This window comes from Protopterus annectens, chromosome 2.part1 (assembly GCF_019279795.1).
Source record: "Protopterus annectens isolate FY-2018-M chromosome 2.part1, PAN1.0, whole genome shotgun sequence".
Classification (NCBI taxonomy): Eukaryota; Metazoa; Chordata; order Ceratodontiformes; family Protopteridae; genus Protopterus; species Protopterus annectens.
In genome coordinates, this window is record NC_056729.1 from 1,842,177,061 (window position 1) to 1,842,202,985 (window position 25,925).

At 41.0% G+C, this 25,925-nt stretch overlaps 1 protein-coding gene across 2 annotated transcripts in view; it reads left to right on the forward strand.

Moving 5' to 3' along the window:
• LOC122794659 (probable carboxypeptidase X1) overlaps nucleotides 1-25,925 on the forward strand; it is a 1,175,708-nt gene that overhangs the window by 452,410 nt on the left and 697,373 nt on the right. For both annotated transcript variants that reach the window (XM_044063283.1, XM_044063284.1), the window contains one exon: nucleotides 18,587-18,696. In XM_044063283.1, the coding sequence (XP_043919218.1) occupies nucleotides 18,587-18,696 (110 nt within the window). The remainder of the gene's footprint in view (nucleotides 1-18,586; nucleotides 18,697-25,925) is intronic.

Consider the following 25,925-nt stretch of genomic DNA (forward strand, 5'->3'; position numbering starts at 1 on the left):
CAACTACTTCACCATCTAACACAAAATAATTTACTTTCCAACTGTCAGCGTGGTTTTAGACCTTCACATAGCACCACTACTGCCCTTGTTTCCTTCACAGATTGTATCAACAAACACCGCAATCTAAACAAACTCTCTTCTGCCCTATTTATTGACCTGTCTAAAGCTTTTGACATGGTAAATCACCAAATTCTCATCACAATACTAAAATCCCTGTCACTTGATACATCCTCCATAAAGTGGTTCCAGTCTTACCTTGATAAAAGACAACAGGCCGTACTATGGCACAAGTCTCTCTCTACTCACTTGCCAGTCAACCTTGGTGTCCCCCAAGGATCCATCCTTGGACCTCTACTTTTTTCCATATTCATCAATGACCTTCACCTTGCCATCCCCCAAGCCACATGCATACAATATGCAGATGACTCCACACTGATATGCTCAGCCCCCTCCTCTTCTGAATTTCTCTATCTCACCCAACAAGTCTTTAACACAGTTGAGCAATCATTTACACATAGATGCCTTCTCTTAAACCCCAAAAAGACTAAACTCCTCCTTTTCTTTCCTACTAGAAGATCCCCCCATTGGATTTCTCAGTTAACTCTACCAATAAAACTATTATATCACCTGAACCTACCAACAAACTTTTAGGAGTCACCATTGACAATAATCTAAACTTTGATACCCATATAAACAATACTATAAAAACTGTCAACAAAAAGTTAGGCTCTCTATATAGGATAAAATCATTTCTCCTACCTTCAGCTCAAACCACAATAGCACACACTCATCTAATCTCTCCTCTTCTATATGCCTCACCTATTTTTACTAAACTATCTAAAAATAATCTCAGCAAACTGGAAATGTCCTACAATAACATCGCCAGATTTGCAACAGGTAACCCATTTAGAACCCATCACTGCCTTAATCTAAAACAGCTAGGATGGCTTGAACTACAAAATCTAATTAAATGCCATCAACTAACTATAGCTCACAAAACCCTTTACACACCTTCCAAAACACCTATTCTTTCCACACTAATCACTCCCTATAAAAACCTAGATTCCTTAAGGTCTTCTCAGAAACTCCTAGCACATACTACTAAAACAAACAACAAGGCTGGGGACTCACTCTTTTCTAATATAGTTGGAAAAGCCTGGAATCTCCTACCAAACAAACTCTCCACACTTCCCTCACTTTCCTGTTTCAAAAACAATCTGAAAGTGCATCTCAAAACTCACTGGCTATGCCCATGCTCTAAACCTGACTAGCTCAAGAGTCACTAAATACTCTGATCTTCCCATCCCACCTACTCTTCTAAAGAAACTTCTTCCTTATAAAACTAGTTCTACTAACTATAAAAACCTTATATATAGAACTCCTAATCTATATTACTTTCATTTGCTATGACTGTATTCTATACTGTAAATTTTGGGATTTTAACTGCATCCTTTGTTATGCCTGTATTCTACGCTGTTATTTATTTATTTTTTTTACTATGATAACCTGTAATTTGGCACTGTAAATAGATGTATTTGTCTTATATATCCATAGATAGAATTGTGTTAAATTCATTGTATTACCTAGGAGCTTATCTCCCCGGGCATCTACTGAAAATGGACATGTATCCAGTTAGACTAGCCCGGTAAACAAATGTAAAATAAAAAAAAAATAAAGTAACCTGTGATACCCATGACTGTACAATTTTGTGGCAGCCTGACTGATGACCCTAACTGATAGGGTAACCTGTGCTTGACCTTCCTATATTGATGCCTTTGTCCAGCCAGATGGCAGCTCTACTCTATCTAACTTCCCCATTGTACTATCTTGATAACCAAGAAATAGACAGAGGAATAAGACATGCCACACTGAGGTGTCATATCAGACATCAAAGATTAAAATAATACTAATTTCATGAACTTTAATTTTACTATGACTTAGGAATGGGGTCCATTTCCATCATGGTATTAGAAACCCAAAAGATTTGGAGAAATTAAAAAGGTGTGGTGTGTGTGTGTGTGTGTGTGTGTGTGTGTGTGTGTGTGTGTGTGTGTGTGTGTGTGTGTGTGTGTGTGTGTGTGTGTGTGTGTGTGTGTGTGTGTGTGTGTGTGTGTGTGTGTGTGTGTGTGTGTGTGTGTGTGTGTGTGTGCGTGTTTGTTTGTATATATAACATGGAGATTACTTTATTTATTTATTTATTTATTTACATTTGTTGACCGGGAGTGTCCGACTGGACATTGGTCCATTTTCAGCGGAGGCCCGGGGAGAAAAGCTCCACAGTTAAAATAAACAGACAGTAGTTATATTGGATTACATAGTGATTAACAATATAACATAGCAATTACTTACAACATATTTACAGATGAAGAACATAGTACATCAGTAAACAACTAGAATCTTTATCTGTGAAGTACATAACAGACATTAACAAATGTTACAATAAGAAGTTCCTGCTGTATAATAAGTACTAGGCTTATGAGCATCTGAGCTTGCTATAATCAAGGTAGTTAGTGGAGTGGAAAGAAAGGTAATGATTGGATGGGGTGGGTGATTTTAGAGTGGGAGTTACTTGTTACAAGTATAAGTACAAGAGTGACAAGATTACTTGTTTTTTGTATATATAACACTAACCATGTCGCTGCTCGTAAACCTAAGGTACAGCTTACCTGCAAAAAACATTTCCCATAACATTACCACTATACAAGACAACTTGGACAATCATAACACACACACACACACACACACACACACACACACACACACACACACACACACACACACACAAAACATACACTAACTTTATACTATTACTTAACCCTTACTGTAATCCCTTACCACTTACCTTTTCTAACATCCAAAACTCACCCAAAAAGGTGTTTGACCAAATGTCCCGTTGCTCACTATGTATAGCAGTTCAGTTGTGTCACACAAATGTATCGATCAACTACAGTGAAGACATACAGCTAGATAGATAGATAAATAGATAGATAGATAGATAGATAGATAGATAGATAGATAGATAGATAGATAGATAGGTGTGTGTGTGTGTGTGTGTGTGTGTGTGTGTGTGTGTGTGTGTGTGTGTGTGTGTGTGTGTGTGTGGCAGTGTGACATTATGATGATGAAGGAAGGTTGAATACCTGCTTGTTCATATAAAGAGACTCACTTTAATTTCTCCAAGACTTTTGGGTTTCTAATAGTATAACAGGAATGGGCCCCATTCTTAAATTAAGGTATGACTAACGTTCAAGAAAATAGCATTCTATCAGGCTTTGTTGTTAGCCAGAAGTGCTCTTCGTAACACCTGCAATGTGCCCGGTAATGACTCCTTCTGCAGTTCACATGGAATTACATGTATTGGTAACGTATCTAAGCATGACTATAAATTGTTTATTAGACCTGTTGCTCCTACTACTATTGGAACTGTCCGGGTAACTGTCTCCCACATTTCTCTTGTTTCTGCCTATAAATCCTGGTATTTTATTATTTTCTGTCTTTTTGGACATAAGGGACTGTATCCACTGGCTGTAGATCATGGATGTTGTAGCTTTTCTTGTTCCTTGCATATTATATCTAGTTTTCTCACATCTGTTCTTGGAACTGTAGGTAATGGGTGATCCCATGTGATAGAAACTTCAGTGTTTTCTATGATGCTGTGTGGCTCATGTTTCCAGTGTTTTTTCGGCTACTTCAGTATTATAATTATTGCACAATGTTTCCAGTGTTTTTCGGCTACTTCAGTATTATAATTATTGTACAAAAACCCCAGTGCAACAGCCTCGCCACATTATTATGCTTTTCAGTGTAGGGTCCTTCTGTCATCAGTGTGTCACAACCAGCAACGAGGTGTGACTGTTTCCAGTTTAGTTTTACAAAACCTACATTTGTCTGTTTCTCCCACATGTTCAATGGACTTTATAACCAATGAGTATGTTGTCCACTGTCCTGGGCCACCATTATTAACCTTTCATCTTTTATAGGTTCATAGGTAGGTACTAGGCTATCTGCCCGAGGGCATTTATAAGCCTAGCCAGAATGTGTTGGCTTTTGCCTCCCTTTTAAATTACTTTCCTGTGCCTCTGTCTAGCAGGGCCACTGAAATGATCCCAGGGGTAAATTTATGATTTCCCATCTACTCGTCAAGATTTCTCTTGAAGGGAGTCAGTGAGGGGCTTTGCCTAACATAAACTGGGATTCTATTCCAGAGTGAGGGAAGTCTCTGGGACAGGAATATATCCTTCCAGCATGTCCTGTTTATTGTTGTGCTGAGGTTGAATTCACTGGAGCATGTGGCTCTAAGAGATTTGTTTTTCTTGAGGTTGAGAATGTCCATTAATTCTGGGTTGGACATGGCTTTATACGTCAGGCATAGATCACCTCTGAGTAGGCGGTAAGCAACTGAGTAGAGCTGGAGTTTCTTTAGTCAAGCTGCATAGGGCATCTGTTTGAGGCCCATGATCCTCTTGGGGAAGTACTTCTGTGGTCTTTCCAGCTGTTGCAGGTGTCGAGTAAGGTACATTCCAAATGGGGCATTGTACTCTATTATGGGCCTAATGAGTGATGAGTAAAGATGCACAATGACCTCTCTTGATCTAGGTGTGAACCCTTTTGTGATTAGGTGGGCTACATAGAAGGAATTTCTAACCACTTTGGCAATGTGATTATCAAAGGAGAGGTTGCTATCTTCCTGGGTCCCCAGGTCCCTAATTACATCTTCCATACTTAGTGGATTACCATCTATGTGATAATTCGTGGGCACTTTGTTTTTCCCAAAGGGGATGACTATGCATTTTTTGGCATTTAGCTTGAGGCCATGGTTCTGACACCAGGTATGTCTCTGTGAGACCCTTCTGGAGGATGTCTGTGTCAACCGGTGAGTCGAATATGGCCCCCAGTTTACAGTCATCTGTGAACTTGGTCAGCCATAGTCCTCCCGTACTTGCCTGTACCTCAGAGATGTATATACCAAACAGGAGGGGTCCCAGGACCGAGCTCTGTGGGACGCTACTTGTAACTGGTTTAGAGTCAGACATGGCACCCGCAACTCTGACCATGTGTGTTCTATCCGTGAGCCAGTTGGCAATCCATCTCATGACATAGGGGTTAATGTTCAAGCTGGTGAGCTTATCTATGCCAGAGTGGGGAATGGTGTTGAAGGCCTTACTGAGGTCCAGGTAGGCTGTGTGGACTACCTTTCCTTCATCTGTGGCCTTGGAAACTGTTTCAAAGAAGTCAACTAGGTTTAGGAGGCAGGATCTGCCTTTAACAAAGCCAAATTGGGTAGGATCCAGTGTCTGGAGGTTCCCAATGTCTCTGTTTATGAGTTCCATGATGATTCGCTCCATAGCTTTACAGACCAGGCTAGTTAGGCTTATAGGGCGATAGTTCCCAGGTTCTGTTGTGGCACCACCTTTGTGGAGCAGGATGACTGTTGCTATACGCCATTCTTTGGGTACATAGCCTGTGGTAAGGCTGAGTTTGAAAAGTGAATTTAGGTGAGGGTTTAGTAAATTTTGGAGCTCGTGTAAGATGCAGCCTGGGACACCATCCGGTCCCATTGATGCTGTGTTTTTAGCTTTGGAGATGGCTGCTTTTATCTGCATGTCTGTGATGTCTAGGGCTCTGCATTCTTCTGGGATGGACACAGGCCCTTTTTGGGGGGGGGGGGGTTTGCACTGAACCTGTCAGCCAGGATGTTGGCAATGTCAGTTGATTCAGTGTATTTTTTGCCATTTTGCACTAGCTCAGAGCATATCTGAGAGTTGCCACCTAGATTCTTGACATAGCTAAAGAAGGCTTTGTGATTATCTTTAGAGTCTTTGGCAATTTTTCTTTCGAAGCTGGCCTTGGATGATTTTATGAGGGATCGTAGTTTCTTGCTGATACTGATCAGGGATGCCTTCCTTTTTTGGGATTTTGCTCTATCATGTAATAGTTTCCTCCTTCTGTTGTATAGCTTATTTATGGCTGGGGACCACCAGACTGGTATCCTCTTTTTGGAGGAGTGAGTCTTGGTTTTACTTGGGATGGCTCGATCCATGCATTCCTGTAGGTGCTCATAGAATGCATTTGTAAAGGATTCTGCGGTTTGGGCAGCATTGTCCTTTAGCAAGGGGGCTTTGAAACTTTTCACCTAGATCTTGAGAAGTGTGAAGTTGGCTTTTGAAAAGCTTTTCACAGTGGTTTCCTTGACTGGGGGTGGGGTCGGGATGTGGATGTCCAGTGTGATTAGTTTATGTATGATCTTACCAGCGAGGGGTTTACCTCTGGTGTGGAGCACTGATCCCCCATGTTGGTGATGATCAGGCCCGATATGTTGTCACGTCTTGTAAGGATATGGGCAACACAGGAACTTATACCACAGCCCTGAATTCAGCAGAACCTGAAAACTGGACTAGACTAGCTTAGAAAAGCCAGGAAACAAGAATATGTTTTTGTTTTTTCTTTTTTTTTTAGCAGAAGATACAACAAACTTTCACAAAAACACTTTAAATGCTTATAACAGACTAGCGCACTTTAGTGTGTAGCCTACAACAGTTAAACAACACAAAAAAATTACTTAAACGACTTTAAAAGTGCAAACAGCAAAAAACAGTATAGTATGCAGCAAGGAAAGTTTTTTTAAGGCACAGAAATGCTGCGTTTTTTGGTGAAATTAGCAGTCACAGGAAAAATGCAGAGAAATAAAAAATACTTAATCAGTTGAAAGTCACTTTTTTGTCGCTCTGGTGCTTGTAGTACTCTGCAGGACACCACGAGGAGCTTGGCTGAGTAGTTAGTTTCAATTCACCCTCCTTAATCATTCCTGTGTTAAATCCTGATCAACCTGCAAGACATCCTAAAAACTGTAGATTAATAACTTGCCTTCCAAAGTCATACAGAACAAAGGGTCATCTGATGCTAACAGAGAATTATAAAAAGGAGAAAAATCTAAGTATGGCATGGATAGATTACAAAAAAGCATTTGACACCATCCTGCATTCATGGAAAAAGGAGTGCATACAGATGTACAAGATGCACCCTTATTTAATCCATTACATTACAATGACTATGAAACAGTGGCAAATGGCTTTTCGGCTAAGCCACAACATAGGGCAACTTATTATCCCAGGAGTAAAAGTTCAAAGGGGGGATATTCCATGGTGACTCTGTCACCACTACTTTTTTATCTCGTCCATAACCTAATAAGCTGTTTATTTAACAGATTAAGTCATGGTTACAATTTGGCTCTCAGAAAACAAACTTGTTTAAAAACTTCTCTTCTGCTTTTTTGGATGACTTAAAATTCTATAGTTCACCATCTGAGGAGTTGAAAGCACAACTGCAAGTGTTTAAAACTTTTGCATATGATATAAGAATGTCATTCGTGCATTTATACATGCAAGGATGGACACCATTTGTGATATCACCTTTGACACTGTTGAGACTGCATAGGTTTATAGATGTGTACTAGGCTAATGGCCCTTGGGCCTTTACAAGCCTAGCCCATAGAAGTGCCTGGCATTGTGCCACCCGTCATTAGTTCCCAGTGTCTCTATCAGGTAGATCCACTTGAGTGATCCCTGGGGCGAACTTTCTATTTCTCATCCGCTCATCAAGATTTCTCTTGAAGAGGGCTAGTGAGGTGTTCTGCTTGACATGTATGGGAAGTCTATTCCAGAGCATGGGTAGTCTCTGTGTTATGAACCTGTCCCTTCAGCATGTTCTGTTGATTGTGGTAATGAGGTTGAGGTCTCTGGACGTGTGGTGTGGAGGGATTGGGATTTCTTTAGATGAAGCATTTCTAACAGAGCTGGGTCAGACATGGCTTTGTAAGTCAAGCAGAGATCGCCTCTTAGTAGATGATATGAGACAGAGAATAGCTGGAATTTTTTGAGTCTGTCTGTATAAGACATGGGTTTAAGGCCTAGGATCCTCTTTGTGAGGTACTTTTGTGGCCACTTCAGCTGTTGCAGGTGTCTAGTGAGGTACATGCCAAATGGGGCATTATACTCTATGATTGGTCTCATGAGGGAAGAGCAGAGAGAAATGATGACTCATAGGGTCATAGTTTAGTACTAGGCTAACTGCCCCTGTGAGCCATTTTGAGCCTAGCCAGTTAACCCTTGTGAGACTCAAACCCTGCACCTTGTGTTTGTAAGGCAAACACCTTAGCCATTAAGCCACCGTCCCAACCCTCTTTCTTCTTGGATGCAAAACCCTTGGTAATGAGATGTGCCACATAGAAGGACTTTCTGACCACAGTGGCAATGTGGTGGTCGAAGGTTAGGTTGCTGTCAACCTTTGTCCCCAGATCTTTTATAACACCTTCAGTGTTCAGTGGGCTCCCATTGATGTGATAATTAGTGGGAGCTGAGTTCTTTCCCAAAGGGGAGGATGACACATTTTTTGACATTAAGCTTAAGGCCATGGTTTCAACACCAGTCATTGGTCTCAGTGAGGCCTTTCTGTAGGATGTCTGCATCACTTGAGGAGTTAATAATGGCTCCCAGTTTGCAGTTGTCTGCAAATTTGGTCAGCCAGAGTCCCTCTGCATTGGCCTGAACTTCTGAGAAGTAGATGTTAAACAGGAGAGGACCCAGGACTGATCCCTGTGGGACTCCACTCATGACTGGTCGGCAGAGTCCACTACTTTCACACTGAGTGTTCTATCTGTGAACCAATTTGCAACCCACCTAACGATATAGTGGTTGATGCCTAGTTTGGTGAGTTTATTAATAATTCCTGAGTGAGGAATGGTATCAAAGGCCTTGGCCAGATCAAGGTAGGCTGTATGAACTGCCTTACCTTCATCCACCGCTCTGGTGACTGACTCAAAGAAGTCGACCAGGTTGAGCAGTCATGATCTACTTTTCACAAAACCTGATTGCATTGGATCTAGAGTTTGGAGATTCCTTATATCATTGTTAATTAGGTCCATGATAATGCACTACATAGCCTTACATATCAGACTCATCGGGCTAACGTGGCAATAATTTCCAGGGTCTGTAGTCACTCCTCCTTTATGGAGAGGGATGACTGTAGCAGTGCACCATTCAGTAGGGACAAAGCCCGAAGTGAGGCTGTGAGTGAACAGAGCACACAGATGTGGTGCCAGTTCACTTTGTAATGCATGTACAACACAGCCAGGGATGCTGTATTTTTGGCCTTAGACAATGCAGCTTTAAACTGAGATGCAGTAATACAGGGTGCCTGACATTCTTCCGGTATTGAGATTGGTCCTTTGGGGGAGGGGTAAAGTTGGCACTGAATCTGTCGGCCAGTATGTTGGCAATATCTGTTGGATCAGTATAGGAGGCACCATTGTGCAGTAACTCAGAACAAATCTGGGTATTACTATGGAGGTTATTGATATAGCTAAAGAAGGCTTTGTGATTGTTTTTAGTGTCTGCCACAATTCTGCCTTCATAACTGGCTTTGGAAGTTTTGATGAGGGATCTCAACTTTTTGTTGAGGCTAATAAGGGAGTTTTTTCCAGTCTTGGAATGTTACCTTTTTCTGCAACAGTTTCTTCCTTCTGTTGTAGAGTTTATTAATGGCAGGGGAGCAAAAGCCTGGCTTCCTTTTTTTGGAGGAGACCGTCTTGGTTCTGTTGGGTATGGCTATTTTCATGCATTTGTGTACATGTTTGTACAGTGCATCGGTGTATGATTTGGCAGTCATGCATCTATTTTCCATTGACATGGGTGCCGTGAAGTTAGCCACCTCTGTTTTAGGAGTCCAAAGTCAACATTAGAGAAGTTTTTCATGGTGGATACCTTTGTGGGGGGTGTGGGTGAGATGTGGATTTCCATGGTGATTAGTTTGTATTCGGATCTAACCAGAATGATTTTTACAGCAGGTTGATCTGAAAAGTTTGTGCCAGCCAGGGGCGCACTATACTTTTTCAGCTCTAAATAGGAACTTTAAATGAAAACTGATTCTACAGTTTAGAATTGTGGATATTAATGATACTTTTATTATGCAATATTTCTCACTTCACTTTAAATGTGTTTTTGATATTAAGAAGATGTTTGATTATAATACGGGTTTGTGGAATGGGTTTTGGCAAGTATGGGTTTTGCTAGCTAAACAGCATTGGACGTAAACCATATCCCCACTGTCATGATTACAGAGCATGTGTGTAACTATAAAGGGCAGTCTAAACTTGTTTTTTTTTTTGGTTCCTTAAAATTAAAATTATTATAAGCAGCACTGGAGTCAGTGTGGTGCTCTAGGCCAGTCTGTTTCTAATTGTGTTTCTTCTTGTAAGGAATGTAAAACTGCCACAGATTTTTGCTTTGACTGTCCCAAGTTACTTACAAAGGATGTGGTAGATGCTAAGTAAGTTATAGAGGATGCTAAACATAAAAACAATATATCAAGGGCTGAGAAGTCTCCCGGGGAAAACGTTCTAGCACCTCATATCAAGGCTGTGTAAGAAAATGTCTGTCTTACTACTTGTAGTATGTTTCTAACATTAATTATAGAAGAGGTGCCTGACAGTGACTCTGAGCATACTTTACAAACAGCAGCAGGGTCCATATTGGTGGGGGGGTGTGTGGCCATGATGATACAGAACGTTCTGGAATTCAATGAAAATAGTAACCCTACTGTTGGTAAGAGGGTACATAAAAGGAAGCCAAGACAGGGGACTAAAATCATTCTGGGAAGAAAAGAAAATGATGCCTTGTTGGCAGTTTAAATGTGAGAACCTTGAATAACAAGCATCTCAGATTACAGATTCTACATTGTTATATATGAGAGGGGCCTGACATTGTCTGTTTAATTGATATAAGATTACTTAATAATTATAAAAAAAGACTGTGGTTGTTTGGAGGCAAAAACTTGTTTTGAGCTTTGGAAGAGATTTATGTTCTTGGTTTAGCTATTGTGTATAAAGCCAGTATTTCTTTGTTAGATATAGGACCTGCTATTCCAGGGCAGAGTCTTATTTGTGATATGCAATCCTGGGTGGGGAGTTTTAGACTCATTTATGCTCCTCCTAATAAAAAACCTAGGGAGATGTATTTTGTGTAACATAACATATTTTAAGTGTTAATTGTCCAATTATTGGAGATTACAACCTCCATATGAAAGCAGTCAAAAAGTGTAGCTGTAAAGTTGCTGCATTACAGATATTACACCCTAGTAATATTGCTTTAGGACCTCAAGGACCTTACATAGGGCTGTATTATCACAGAGGCAGATTATCCACTGAGATTGATTATTTTTTCTTATATAGATTATTGAGTTTCCCTTTGCTCAAACTGCATAGCCCAAACTTGGAATTCCCTGCCATTAATTATCAGAACTACTAACACTTCCAACTTTAAAAAGCTTAGCTTCTCAAATCACACCTCTCTGAATCCTGGACCTGCTCTTGTACAAACCCTGGTTAGGAAATAGACATCTTAAGGCAGCTAAAAGAACAGAACCAGTTATTTTTATATTTGAATAGCATTCCTTATAGATTGAATCAATATTTATATCTGTATGTTGTGTATGTATGTATTGTACTGTTATTTATAAATGTGGAACTTTTCCCCCTGGGCCTCTGCTCAACAAAGGACATTTTGTCAGGTCAGACTTTCCCGGTAAACAAATGCAAAATAAAAATAAATGGAAAATGTTTTCTTTAAATTCTTTTCTCTTATTCATGCAAATATAACTGACTATATGGTATTAGATTATGAGTTTGTTACTAGTGTATGTCGTTTAACAGTTGGTAAAGGTATTAAAAAGTTAATTGGGTGGTAGAATGAACACTAGAATGGAAAGATACGTTGCATCTGTTATGGCAACAAGTAGCCACTTTAATTGCCTTTAGTGAAAACTGGTCACAGTGGCGGACTCTTAAAAAGCAAGACATAAAACTGTATTTTCTTCTATAGAAAAATAACTTCTCAGTCAAAAAAAGAGTAAGTGTTTCTCTGTTTGGAAGAATCACGAGTCTCCGTTACAGTCTCTAGATGTTTGCCTAGAAAGTGAGAGAGGTTTATTAACACATACAGTTGCTAGAATAGGTATTATTTTAGCAAAGCAATGATATGCTATTCGAGGTTCAAAACAAGGATTATCTCCATCTTTTTAAATAAGTAGTTAAAAAGAGCCTGAATTAATACTAGGGTTGCTTAATCCTGATGGCGTCATAGCCATAACCCAATGTAAAATAATGCAGGCAGCGGAAACTTATGTTCAGACGTCTTCCCCTGTGACACTGTTATAATGCAGACTCCCTCATATTTCTGCAGAAGACATTAAAGTATTTTATGGTTAGATATTTTTGTCAGAATGAGATTGTGTTTTGCTTGACCTTTCTGCTGATTCATCCCCAGGTACAGAGGGCATTAACTATGGGTTTTATAAAACTATGTCTGAGAGACAGAAACGTATTTTTCTCAGTGTATTAAATGAATGGCTGGATATTGGTATAACCAGTGAGTCTCTGTATGACAGTCTTATAAGGTTTATATTTAAAAAGAAAGGGCTAAAAGGAGACCTTCAAAATTGGAGGCCCATTATATTAATAAACACAAACTATAACACTATATGCAAAATACTGCTAGTTAGACTAAGTTGTGTTTTCTTAAATACATTTCTTAGTGAAATTACTGATTAAAGCTGGCATGAAATACGTTAGAGATCAACATTTGTCTCATTTGTAGTTCTGAAGAAAGCCCTTCAGGTGTTTTGTTAAGGCTGTTGCAGAATTCAGTTATTTTGGCAGATGCTGTTAATTCTTATAAAGGTGATTCTTTTTCCTATCACATTGTATGTGGTTTTGTATAGCTATTACTACAGGTCTTTGCCTATTTATGTATGTTTGAAAGATACAGTCTAATTGAGGTATTATTGCATATTTGGGTAACAATGTGAAGAATCATTGTTTAACAAAATCTGGGATTGTGTTTTGATATTGGGAGAGCTAAGGAAATTGTTCTGCAAGAAAGTGAGGGGGAATATAGGTTCATAGGTGTTTACTAGGCTAACGACCACAAGGGCCTTTTTAAGCCTAGCCATACACCCCACATCTTTGACAAGTTCTGATGCCCTTGATAAGTGTAAGCATGGGCCTGGGAGATGAGCCATTTACAGGTTACCTGTTTGCATCAGAGACATAGGTGCCAAACCAGGGATACATTTCTGGTTTCCCATCCAGTTGTCCAAGTCGCACTTGAATTGGATTAGGGAGGAACTCTGCTTCACATGGATGGCATAAACATATGTTTATGTGTCTGAAAATTATATTGTTGGATTACTAGCCATGTTTTTATTGTACTAATTTTGGATGACAGACTCAGGAGTGCAGAAACCTCCCACCCATACTGCACTGCAATGTCAGAAATACATCTACCCAGTGAGGGACTAGACCCTATGTCCTTCCTCACCAATGGAAGTGTGCTACCTGTTGTACCACTGACACTGCTTGATACAGACTCTATGTCTAAATGAAACTTTTAAGTGAAGAAAAAGTTCAGTTATTTGAATGATTTTATGTTTGGAAAGTCTGTATATGTACCCAATTTGTCATCTAATGTTAGAATGATAAGACAGCAAGATGTAAAAACAGGGCCACATTAAAGGCACGTTAATAATGCAAGTAGTACCCTACGCACTTCATCATAATAAAGAAAACAGAGCAACATTAAAGGCAGGGAAATAGTGCGAGTAGTACCTGAAGAACTCCATTGTAACAAATACATCTGAGTTTGTCACCGGTGAAGAACACACTGAAAGAGATGAACAGTACAGTGAGTTCAACCCCCCCCAAACACACACACATTTGGTACTGCCCAACAGTCACAGCCTGTGAGTGGCTGACTTATGTGTGGCTTACCGCGCTGTCAACAGTCACATGATGCTTCAGACTGCCATCTTACCTACCCTCAGCTGCATCGATTTGTCAATTATTGTAGCCAGAAATTAAAAAAAAAATTAAAAAAAAAAAAAAACTTTGCAATCCTTGTAGGCTTAGGGATTGTATTCATTTAGGTATTTTCAGTCACAATATCTTTGCAATGCCTACATGCATTACATATGCAAGATCTATTTATACAGTGAGTCCATTAATATATAATTTGGTTAAGGTTAATGTCCTTGAGTGACACACCAGACTTGTAAGTGTATCTGAACCATATTTTACAGCTACATCCTTGCTTTCATGTTATTATTTTTAGTTGTTTATCTTTCTCTGTAAGACACAGTTGCTTACATAAATCATTCTACAGACATGTGCTAAGTGCTGGTTGAGGAAAATGGCATCGATATGTGAATGTTTTTTATGTGAAATGCACCCTTTCACTCTGGGTATTAGAGAGTACAACCCACTGGCATGTCTATAGCACATGCTGGGCACAGCCTGACAAGTGAACCTTTGCTGTGTCACATGACAGGTACATGTGGTGTTGTGTGCAAGTCTGGTTATTGTGACTGATAAATGGGAGTATGTTTGGAATAGAGTCATGCATGACAGTGAGTATATGTTATGGGGGTGAAAAAGCATGCAGAGGTTTAGTGAGTGATAAAACCATTGTGTATTATGTACATTTCAGGCAATCTGAGAGTACCTGTGTCCATTTGTACATGGCAATGCTGAGCTCAGGTCATGACTAATGTAAAGTTAATTTGAGCAAAACTGTGTGTGTGTGTGTGTGTGTGTGTGTGTGTGTGTGTGTGTGTGTGTGTGTGTGTGTGTGTGTGTGTGTGTGTGTATGTGACGGGTTGTATGGGTGTTTGTGTATGTATGTGATGGGTTGTGTGTGTGTGTGTGTGTGTGTGTGTGTGTGTGTGCATGTATGTGATGGGTTGTATGGGAGTGTGTGTGTATGTATGTGATGTGTTTTGTGTGTGTGTGTGTGTGTGTGTGTGTGTGTGTGTATGTGATGAGTTGTGTGTGTGTGTGTGTGTGTGTGTGTGTGTGTGTGTGTGTGTGTGTGTGTGTGCGTGCGTGTGTGTGCGTGTGTGTGTGTATATGTGTATGCATGTATGTGATGAATTATATGGGTGTGTAATGTTTGTTTGTGTGGCATGTTGAAGTATTCACTGTTGATAAAGGAGAGGAATCGATACAGACGTCTCAGCAAAAACCTATTTGTAAGGTAATTTTTCATAAAGATGTCCTATACCTATAATAAAGAAATGAGACATGTGTATATGAGAAACTGGAGATAGGTTCATAGCTGTGTACTAGGCTAATGGCCCTGGAGCCTATATAAGCCTAGCTCAAGAAGATTCCCTAGCATCATGCTGCCCAAAGTTAGTTCCTAGTGCCCCTGTCAGGCAAGGCCACTGAAGTGATCCCAGGGGTGAACTTCCTATCGCCCATCCACTCGTCAAGATTTCTCTTAAAGAGGGCCAGTGAAGTGCTCTGCTTGGTATGAATGGGAAGTCTGTTCCAGAGTATGGGAAATCTCTGAGTTGGGAACCTGTCCCTCCAGCATGTTCTGTTTATTGTGGTAATGAGATTTAGGTCCCTGGACCATGTGGCATGGAGGGATTGGGATTTCTTTAGGTGTAGCATATCTAGCAGCTCTGGGTCAGATATGGCTTTGTAGGTCAAGCAGAGATCGCCTCTAAGTAGGTGATAAGAGACATAGTATAACTGGAACTTTTTGAGTCTGTCTGTATAGGGCATGTGTCTAAGGCCTAAGATCCTCTTAGTGAGGTATTTTTGTGGCCTTTGCAGTTGTTGTAGGTGTCTAGTGAGGTACCAAATAGGGTGTTGTATTCTATAATAGGTCTAATGAGGGACGAGTAGAGAGAGATGATGACCTCTTTCTTCCTGGATGAGAAACCTTTTTTAATGAGATGTGCCACATAGAAGGACTTTCTGACTACAGTGGTAACGTGGTTATCAAAGGAGAGGTTGCTGTCAACATGTGTCCCCGGGTCTCTTATCACACCTTCAGTGTTTAGTGAACTACCGCCTATGTGGTAGTGCATGGGCACCGAACTTTTCCCAAAGGGAATAACAATGCACTTTTTGGCATTGTGCTTAAGGCCATGGTTCTGGCACCAGTCAATGGTGTCAGTGAAGCCTTTTTGTAGAATGTCTACATCAGCTGGAGAATCAATAATGGCTCCCAGTTTGCAATCATCTGCGAACTTGGTCAGCCAGAGTCCCTTTGTGTTGGCTTGAACTTCAGAGAAGTAGATGCCAAACAGGAGATGACCTAGGACTGATCCCTGTGGGACACAATTTGTAACTGGTCAGTAGTCAGATTTAGAGTCAGCTACTTTCATAGTGTGGGTTCTGTCAGTGAGCCAGTTGGCAACCCATCTTATGACATAGGGGTTTATGCCTAGTTTAGTGAGTCTGTCTATGATTCCTGAGTGAGGGATTGTGTCAAAGACCTTGGAAAGATCTAGGTAGGCTATGTGAACTACCTTGCCCTCATCCACAGCTCTGGTGACAGACTCAAAGAAGTCTATCAGGTTGAGCAGGCATGATCTACCTTTCACAAACCCAAACTGCACAGGGTCCAGCGTTTGGAGATTCCCTATGTCCTTATTCATAAGGTCCATGATGATGTGCTCCATAGCCTTACATATCAAACTTGTCAGACTAGTGGGGCAGTAGTTCCCAGGGTCTGTAGTCGCTCCCCCTTTGTGGAGTGGGATGACTGCAGCACTGCACCATTTGGTAGGAACAAAGCCTGAAATGAGGATGTGATTGAACAGGGTACTCAGGTGTGGTGCCAGTTCACTTTGTAATTCATGTAGAACACAGCTAGGGATATTATCAGGTCCCATGGAAGCTGTACTCTTGGCTTTGGACAGTGCATTTTTTACCTGTGTAGCTGTGATAAAAGGGACTTGGCATTATTCAGGTATTGTGATAGCCCCTTTAGGGGGTGAAAAGGGGGTAAAGTCCGCACTGAACCTGTCGGCCAATATGTTGGCAATATCAGTTGAATTGTATTTATTTTATTTAACATTTGTTGACCGGGAAAGTGAATGATTTAAATGTGGCACATTTTACACTCTAAGGTTACAGATCAGGTGGTCCATTGCTATATTTTGTACTATTTTTTTCTTACTAATTATGAGCATGTGTTAAACTTACAAACATGTCTAAACATACATTAATTTAAATGAATGCTTTTTAAAGGAGGCTAAGGCAGTATATTCTGAATGTAACATAACGATGCATAACACTAGACATAATAGTCTTTCTGGCATAAGATGGACCTGAGAATTGAATTTGGTTAAATGTATGGCATCTGTAACATTGCTACAGTGTCCAGTATACTGCAAACTGTTGTTTTCTGGCAGGCAAATGTCTAGCAGTCTTTTGAGGTATGACTTTGAGTATATTTATTGCACCATCTTTAGAAACCTGCAAATATATATCCAGTTCCTCAGCAGTCCCATTAATAACCCAATGTTTTAAAATTCCAGCCAGTGCTATATTATGTCCCGTTTTCCATATGTAATTTCTCTGCTAATAAAAAAGTGAGTGAATAAAGATGTCTAAGGCTCTTTGCAAATTAAATCATGCACCTTGTATCAAATGTTTATACTAAACACCTTTTCTTGGTGCTAATTTAATATTGATATTATTTACTGGCCTCCAGTAAATAATGTCATTATGCAGGGGACACCCCCTCCGCCAACAAAACATACATACATACCTACATAAATAAGTAAATACATTTATTTTCCAGAACAGAAGTTTGCATTTATGGAATAACCTGTTAAATGAAAGTAAAAGTGTTACCGTTCTAAAATTAACTAAAAATAAATAAAGCTGAATTTATATGTGGTTTGCTATTCTTTTTGCAGTTTTACATGAAAGCTTTTGTGGATATTTTGTCCTATTGTGGTTGTTTTTCTTACTTTAATGTTTATAAGACTTTCATGAAAATAAACTGTATCCATGAAGTTACCCTTTTCTTTGTTTTTTTTCATATTTCTTGGTAAAATAAATCAGTGATATTTTAGAAGGTGCAGTGGAGAACAGAGGGGTAGTGATGACTGAGAGAGGTTGATGTAATATCATAATATAAATCTAACAAAATAAAAGAGGTGTTGGGGAAAGAACTAGAAAAAAGCCGGAGAACTTTGAGAGAGTTTGTACAAAAGTAAAGAAGCTTGATTTCTGTGTGAAGTTGTTAAAGTCTGAACCCTGTAGTAATGTGAATAAAACAAATAAATAATGAATGTTAAGGAGGTTTCTAAACCAAAGGAGTGGTAAATGGTTACATCAGTCCTCTAACACAAAACGGAATGACGAGCAGGTGGCTGTAGGCATGCACGTGTTGAATAAAGAACCTCCAAGGAAAGGGGGAGACGGGTGATTGTAGAGCAGGTTAAAATGTTATACAGGGTCTCCACTAGTTAATTAGACAAAACAAGAGAAATTCATTTGTTTTTCTTACCAGCAAGGCTTACACTTCCACTCAAAAATTAACTTGAGTCAGTCTTTTCATATGAGTGTTTGTGTTTTCATTGAATAAAACAACTGATATTTAAACTGCATATATTTGTTTAAGAGTTTCTCCTTGAATATGTGTTCTGAAATGAACTGCAGAGTTATCTTTTATTGAGTTTACCAGAGTTTGTTGAATGATTCTGTGAATTATATTCTTCCTTTTTTCTTAAGAATGCCCTCCGCTGGGACTGGAGTCTCTCCGGGTAGAAGATACCCAGCTGCGAGCTTCAAGCTATCAACGGTTTGGACTGGGTGCCCACCGAGGACGCCTGAATATGCAGGTGAGTTGTTTGTCATTTCTCATGTTTCCTGTACAGGTGATTCGTTTGTCATTTCTCACGTTTCCTGTACAGGTGAGTCGTTTGTCATTTCTCACGTTTCCTGTACAGGTGAGCCATTCGTCATTTCTAATGCTTATTGTACTGCTCAGCAGGCAGACACACCCTGTAACTCAGTTGCCACAGAATCTCAAACTCAACCCTTCTGGTGACATGATGTCTAAAACCATCTTTGTTGTTTTCTTGTTCATAGGTTCATAGGTTCATAGGTTCATACTAGGCTATCTGCCCTAGGGCATTTATAAGCCTAGCCAGAGTGTGTTTGGCTTTCGCCACCCATTTTAAATTAATTTTGCTATGCCTTTTTTTGAGGTTAGTATACTGTGCCTCTGTCTAACAGTGACACAGAAGTGATAGCCGGGGTAAACCTACAATCTCCCATCCACTCATCAAGATTCCTCTTGAAGAGAGTCAATGTGGGACTCTGCCTAACCTGGACTGAGATTTTATTCCAGAGTGAAGGGAGCCTCTGGGTTATGAATCTGTCCCTCCAGCATGTCCTATTTATTTCAGTGCTGAGGTTCAAGTCTCTCGGCGTAGCTCAATGGGATTTGGATTTTCTGAGGTGCAGCATGTCCATTAATTCGGGTTGGACATGGCTTTATCGTCAGGCACAGATTGCCTCTGAGCAGGCGGTATGCCACTGAGTAGAGCTGGAGTTTCTTTAACCGGGCAGCATATGGCATCTGTTTGAGCCCTTTGATCCTCTTGGTGAGGTACTTTTGGGGTCTTTCCAGTTGCTGCAGGTGTCTGGTAAGGTACATCCCAAAAGGGGCATTGTACTCAATTATGGGCCTGATGAGGGATGAGTAAAGAGGTGCGATGACCTCCCTGATCTAGATGTGAATCCCTTCATGATTAGGTGGGCTATATAAAATGTTTTTCTAACCACTTTGGCCATGTGGTTGTCAAATGAGAGATTGCTATCAACTTGGGTCCCCAGGTCCCTAATGACTTCTTCTGTACTTAATGGATTACCACCTATGTGGTAATTTGTGGGCACTTTGTTTTTGCCAAAGGGGATGACTATACACTTTTTGGCGTTTAGCTTGAGGCCATGGCTCTGGCACCAGTTGTCTGTTTCTATGAGGCCCTTTTGGAGGATGCTTGTGTCGGCTGGAGTGTTGATTATGGTGCCCATTTTGCAGTCATCTGCGAACTTGGTCAGCCACAGTCCTTCCGTGTTGGCCTGTACCGCCGAGAAATATATACCGAACAAGAGAGGTCCCAGGACTGAGCCTTGTGGGACGCCACTTGTAACTGGTTTGGAGTCTGACATGGCTCCAGCAATTCTAACCATGTGGGTTCTGTCCTTGAGCCAGTTTGCAACCCATCTAGTGACTTAGGGGTTTATATTTAAGCTGGTGAGCTTATCTATAATGCCAGTGGGGTATTGTATCAAGGCTTTTGCAAGGTCCAGGTAGGCTGTGTGGACCACCTTCCCTCGTCAATGGCCTTGGTGACTGTTTCAAAGAAATCGACCAGGTTTAAGAGGCAGGATCTGCCCTTAACAAAGCCAAACTGGGTAGGATCCAGTGTCTGTAGGTCCCCAATATCTTTATTTATGAGGTCCATGATGATCCTTTCCATAGCTTTGCAGACCAAGCTAATCAGGCTTATGGGGCGATAGTTTCCAGGATCCATTGAGGCACCACCTTTGTGGAGAGGGACCACTGTTGCTGTACGCCACTCTTTGGGTACATATCCTGTAGTAAGGCTAAGATTGAACAGTAGTTTTATGTTTGGGTTTAGCTTTTCTTGGAGTTCATGTAGGACGCAGCCCGGGACACCATCTGGTCCCATTGATGCTGTGTTTTTTGCTTTGGAGAGGGCGGCTCTTACCTGAGCATCTGATATCTGTTGGGATAGATATTTGTCCTTTTGGTGGGGAGAGGGGGGAGAAGTTTGCACTGAACCTGTCTGCTAGGATGTTGGCAATGTCTGTGGGCTCGGTGTATTTTTTGTCATTTTGGACTAATTCTGAGCATATCTGGGAATTCCCACCCAGGTTCCTAACATAACTAAAGAAAGCCTTGTGATTATCCTTAGTGTCCTGTGCAATTTTTCTCTCGAAACTGGCCTTAGACGATTTTATGAGTGCCCGTAGTTTTTTGCTAATACTGATCAGAGATGCCTTCCCTTTTTGGGATTTTGCTCTATCATGTAGTAGCTTCCTCCTTCTATTGTATAGTTTGTTTATGGCTGGGGTCCACCAGACAGGACGTCTGCCTTTGGAGGATTGGGTCTTGGTTTTATTTGGGATTGCATGATCCATGCATTCCTGAAGGTGTTCATAGAATGCGTTTATAAAGGATTCTGCGGTCTGGGACGTATTTTCCACAGGCCCGGGGGCTTTGAAGGATTTCGCCTCGGTTTTGAGGCGTGTGAAATTTGCTTTAGAGAAGTTTTTCACTGTGGTTTTCTGGGCAGGGGGTGGGGTTTCCGATGCAAACAACATGTAGCTCATTTGACAAGAACTTTACCCAACCAACATGATCCTGTGTGTTCAGGTCCATATGATTTACAGGGATAAAATATAGTTGCAACATTTAAATAAAGTGACAAGGGTTATAACTGGGTAATGTGCTGTAAGTAAACCGAATGTTGAATAAAGTGAGAAGGGGTATAACTGGTTAATGTGTTGTAAGTAAGCTGAGTTTTGAATACAGTGACTATTGGTATAACTGGGTAATGTTTTTTTTAAAAAAACAGGATGCTCATACAAGACACAAAGACACAAAAAAATGATTAATTAAGCACTTTCCTTCCTTTATTCCTGGCGACTTCTTCAAAATAATAAGGCATAATGAAGCAACCTGTGATGATTGGGGAGAGATGGGCGAAGGCTGCCAGCCTATTCAAATAGAATTTGATATATAATTCTATCAACTGTATAAAGAAATGTAAAATACAGCCTTGTCTTTTTAAATGAAAGAAAAACACTGTAAAATGTGAACTTCAAGATTGTTACAACATTGCCCCTTTACTGTAAAGAAAAACTAAGTCAAGCCTTTCAAATTTGTCTTTTGAAATTGAAATGATTTTATGACATTCTTTGATCTTTAAAGTTGGTTCCAGTCAGGCTGGCTGAAGACATTCTGTCTATTGTGTTAACTAAGGACTAATTGCTAGAGTGTATATGTGAAATGCCTTTTAGTGTTGTATTCTCCTGTGCAGGTGTAAGCTTGCTAAATTATGTAAATGGAGTTTCTATTAGCCTGGGAACTCAGAGCAGGTGTCAAAATGATGCAATATGAATACTGGGAAAACCAAAGTGTCAAAAATAATGAAATCTGGGGAGGACCCAGAGACATGTTTGTTAGTGATGTTTTATAAACTGTGTCTCAGAGAGAAATATAGAGCATTTTGATCTTGATAGCCATCTTACCAGCAGTCTGCTTATGCTCACATGTAAGTTTTTAGCACTGTGATTTCTTGTAGGAATAGTTAAAGCTAGTAAAGATTAATTAGGTATTTTTCTTTGAAATTCAACCTGTCCTACTGTATTATTTTAAGTCTCTGTGTGATCTCTGAACTCTTAGATATCTCTGTGGTGTAGTAGTTTTGTCTTGTGTTTTAATTATTTATTATTAAATATTTTTAAAACCTTCTACCTGTGACTGGTTTGTGTAGAGATAAGCTCTAGAGTACAGTGCATATTTATAGAGGTTATTGTAATAGGCCACTCTAAAGTACTCCTTGACTGTTAATCATACTACCATTGGATTATAATATTGCACAGTAATAATTGGACACCCTTTTAAGGACCTTTTAGTAGCTGATATTATTAACTGGGAGGTGGCAGTAATTACTACTGTATAGTCTGGGTAAAGGGGCACAGCTGGAGAATCTGTGTCAGCCTTTGCCAGGAGAGTCTGTAAAGTTGTATAAATACTTATCTCAAAGTGTGTGTGTGTTGTGTCAGCTACTTGGCAGAGACACGAAGCTCTGGTTGGACAGAGAGGGTGCTGGAGGTTCTAGCTTGCCCAGTTAGGCTGAGACCTGGACCCTATAGCTGTGTCAGTGGGGAGTGTTATTGGGGACCTGGTGAGTAATGGAGCAGCCAGCCCCAGACTGACTGTGATCTATGTGTAGGAAATTGTACTTTACTGTGTGTATTAGTTATCCTTTCCTCTTCTAGGAGACAACCTCCCTGATGTTAGTGGTGAGGACTGAGGCTCCTTGATTGTTGGGCCAGGGCACGGTCATCACAAGTGTTTGGCAGTGGTGGGATCTACTTCACATACTAATTGGCTTGTAGTGGTGTGGGTAGAGTGAATTCCTGTAGCTTATGTACAGCGATCTCTGAAAGTGTTTTGTACTCTAAAACAGCCACGCAGTCTATACTCAGAGTTCAGATCACAATTGTTTTATTTCTTTTGTTAGCTTAGTGTTAGTCAGGGTGAGCAGGCAGCATGTCAGCAGAAGAGTATGGAAAACTGACAAGGAGATAGCTGGTGGAGGTGTACCAGGCTAGGGGGCTGGTGCATGGAAACCTGACTAAGGCAGACATGATTGCAGACTTGGTTACAGCTGCATCAGAAAACAGCATCCAGGAGGACAATCAGACTGGCAGTGGAGATACAATATCCTCGGAGAATGGACAGCTCAACCTTTCTGCAGTGGATTTAAAAATCCAGCTGGAGCTAAAGAGACTTGAGTTGGAGGCCAGGTGTATGGAACTAGAAGCAGCCAAGAGAATGAGGAGCCTGGAAGCTGAAGAACAGGAATGGCAGAGAAAGCATGAGAGGGAAATGCTGACTCTTCACCAGAGTCATGGAGGTAATGGGGAAGGGAGTAACTGGACCCCAGAAGCACAAAAGGTCAGTAAATTTCTTCCGCAGTTTAACGAGGGGGGTACTTTTGATAGTTTCATTCATATGTTTGAGAGGGTATGCAAACAGCATGACATTGACCAAAGGCTCTGGGTACGGTTTCTGACCCCCTTACTCCATGGTAAAGCTGTAACTTCTTTAGCAAAAATGCATGACACTGACTGTTTTGATTATACTGCTGTAAAAAGACATTTATTAGAATGTTTTAAGCTAACACCTGAAATGTATAGTTAAAAGTTTTGTGAGCATAGAAGCAAGGCAGATGAAAATGGCTCCCTTCGCTCTGGAATAGAATTCCAATTCATGTTAGGCAGAGCATCTCACTGACTCTCTTCAAGAAGAATCTTGATGAGTGGATGGGGGATCGTAGGTTTGTCCCAGGGATTACTTCCATGTCACTATTAGACAAAGGCACAGTAAACTAAACCTTAAAAAGGGCACAGTATACTCAAATTAAGGGGTGACATAAGCCAAACACAATCGGGCTAGGCTTAAAAATACCCCAGGGCAGATAGCCTAGTATGAACCTATGAACTTATGAACCTATATGTTATTGAACTGAGCACTTATTTCCATAGGTGGGTGAGTGGATGTTATGTCACCACATCTGAAGGGCTGGCAGACCTTTTGGTAAGGGATCAAGCCCTTAGCACTTTGCCTGAGGACATGAGGATCTGGTTAGCTGACAAACAGTGTGCTACTTCAGAGGAGTTGTGGAAGAAGGGAGACCTATACCTAGCAAGCAGGGCAGACTTGCACAGGAAAGGGACCCCCCAGTACTGCTCATGGGTCTAAAGGAACCCATGGTGTGCAGCACAGACTGCACCAACAGAATCCACCAGTAGCAGGGGAAGCCACTAGTCCAGGTACATGTCCAGGAGCTAGGGTTAAATGTTTTGAATGCAATCAGTGGGGCCATGTGGCATACAGATGTCCACAGAGGCAAGGTGGGGAACCAAAGGTGAGGGAGCCAGTAAGTGGGAAAGACAAAATGCCAACAGTGGGTTGTCTTGAGACAACATGGGTATGGAACTACCATCCTGCAGATGTCCTGAGAGGGAAGGAGTTGGATGAGGCAGTACTATGTACTTATGCAGTTACATGCAGTGAGGCTAGGAGACAAGCATGTGAGTCTGGTAGCCTGGGGAGACCCAGACAGACTGCATACTTGCAGCCAGGACTGCTGAGGTGGTTACTTCAGGGGGTGAGCTATGCTGTAGCAGCAAGACTGAATGTGAGCCACAGCTGCTTGTGGGTACTGATGTTCCCTTGGACAGGGTAACTGCAAAGGAAGAGGTGTGTAGTAGTACCCAGGCTGACAGTGAGGCACCTCTGTCAGAGCATGCTAGACTTCCTGTGGAAGGGGAGCTGGGAAGGGTTACAAGGAGGGAGTTGAGACAGGCTCAGCTCTCAGACCCTACATTGCAAGGCCTGAGGCAGGTAGCTAGAGAGGCACCTGATTCTCAAGGGAAGGGGGAATTTGTATAGTGGAACAAAGGGTTACTGTACAGAGAGTGGACCCCTGAGGGAGGGCTAGAAGGTGAGAGAGTACAGCAGTTGGTAGTGCCTAGAGCTTATTGTCTGGCGCTTCTAGCTATAGCCCATGATATTCTCTTTGCAGGTCATATGGGCATAAAACACACAAAGAGGCATATTATGCAGAACTTCTATTGGCCTGGAATTTCCAGAGATGTAACAGGGTACTGCAGGACCTGTGAGCAGTGCCAAAAGGTAGGCAAGGCAGGAGACAAGGTGAGAGCTCCTTTAATGCCTTTGCCTGTGATTGAGGTGCCATTTCAGAGGGTAGCTATGGATATTGTGGGTCCTCTGAGTACCCCAAGTTCCACAGGGAAAAGGTATATCCTAGTGATTGTAGATTATGCTACACAATACCCTGAGACAGTGGCTTTGTCCTCCATTGAGGCCGAGAAGGTGGCAAATGCTTTGCTAGAGATTTTCAGCATGGTAGGTTTCCCAAAGGAAATACTGTCTGACAGAGGTGCCAATTTTATGTCAGACCTGCTGGCTTGTCTGTGGAAGTCCTGTGGGCTGAAGCACATGAAGACCACCCCCTAACACCCCAAGACTAATGGTCTTGTTGAGAGGTTAAACTCTACAATCAAGTCCATGCTACTGGCATTTGCAGATCAGTTTAAGAGGGAGTGGGACAAATATTTGGTGATACAGAACAGGGGTCAGATGTACCCAGCAGAGAAAGTAAATCTAAAGAAGCTACCCTTTCAGGTACATTAGTGATAATAAGATCCAGTGTGCTATTTCCTCTAGTACTAAGCTTAACTAGGTGACTCATCCAATGAAAATGCAAAATATTAATAA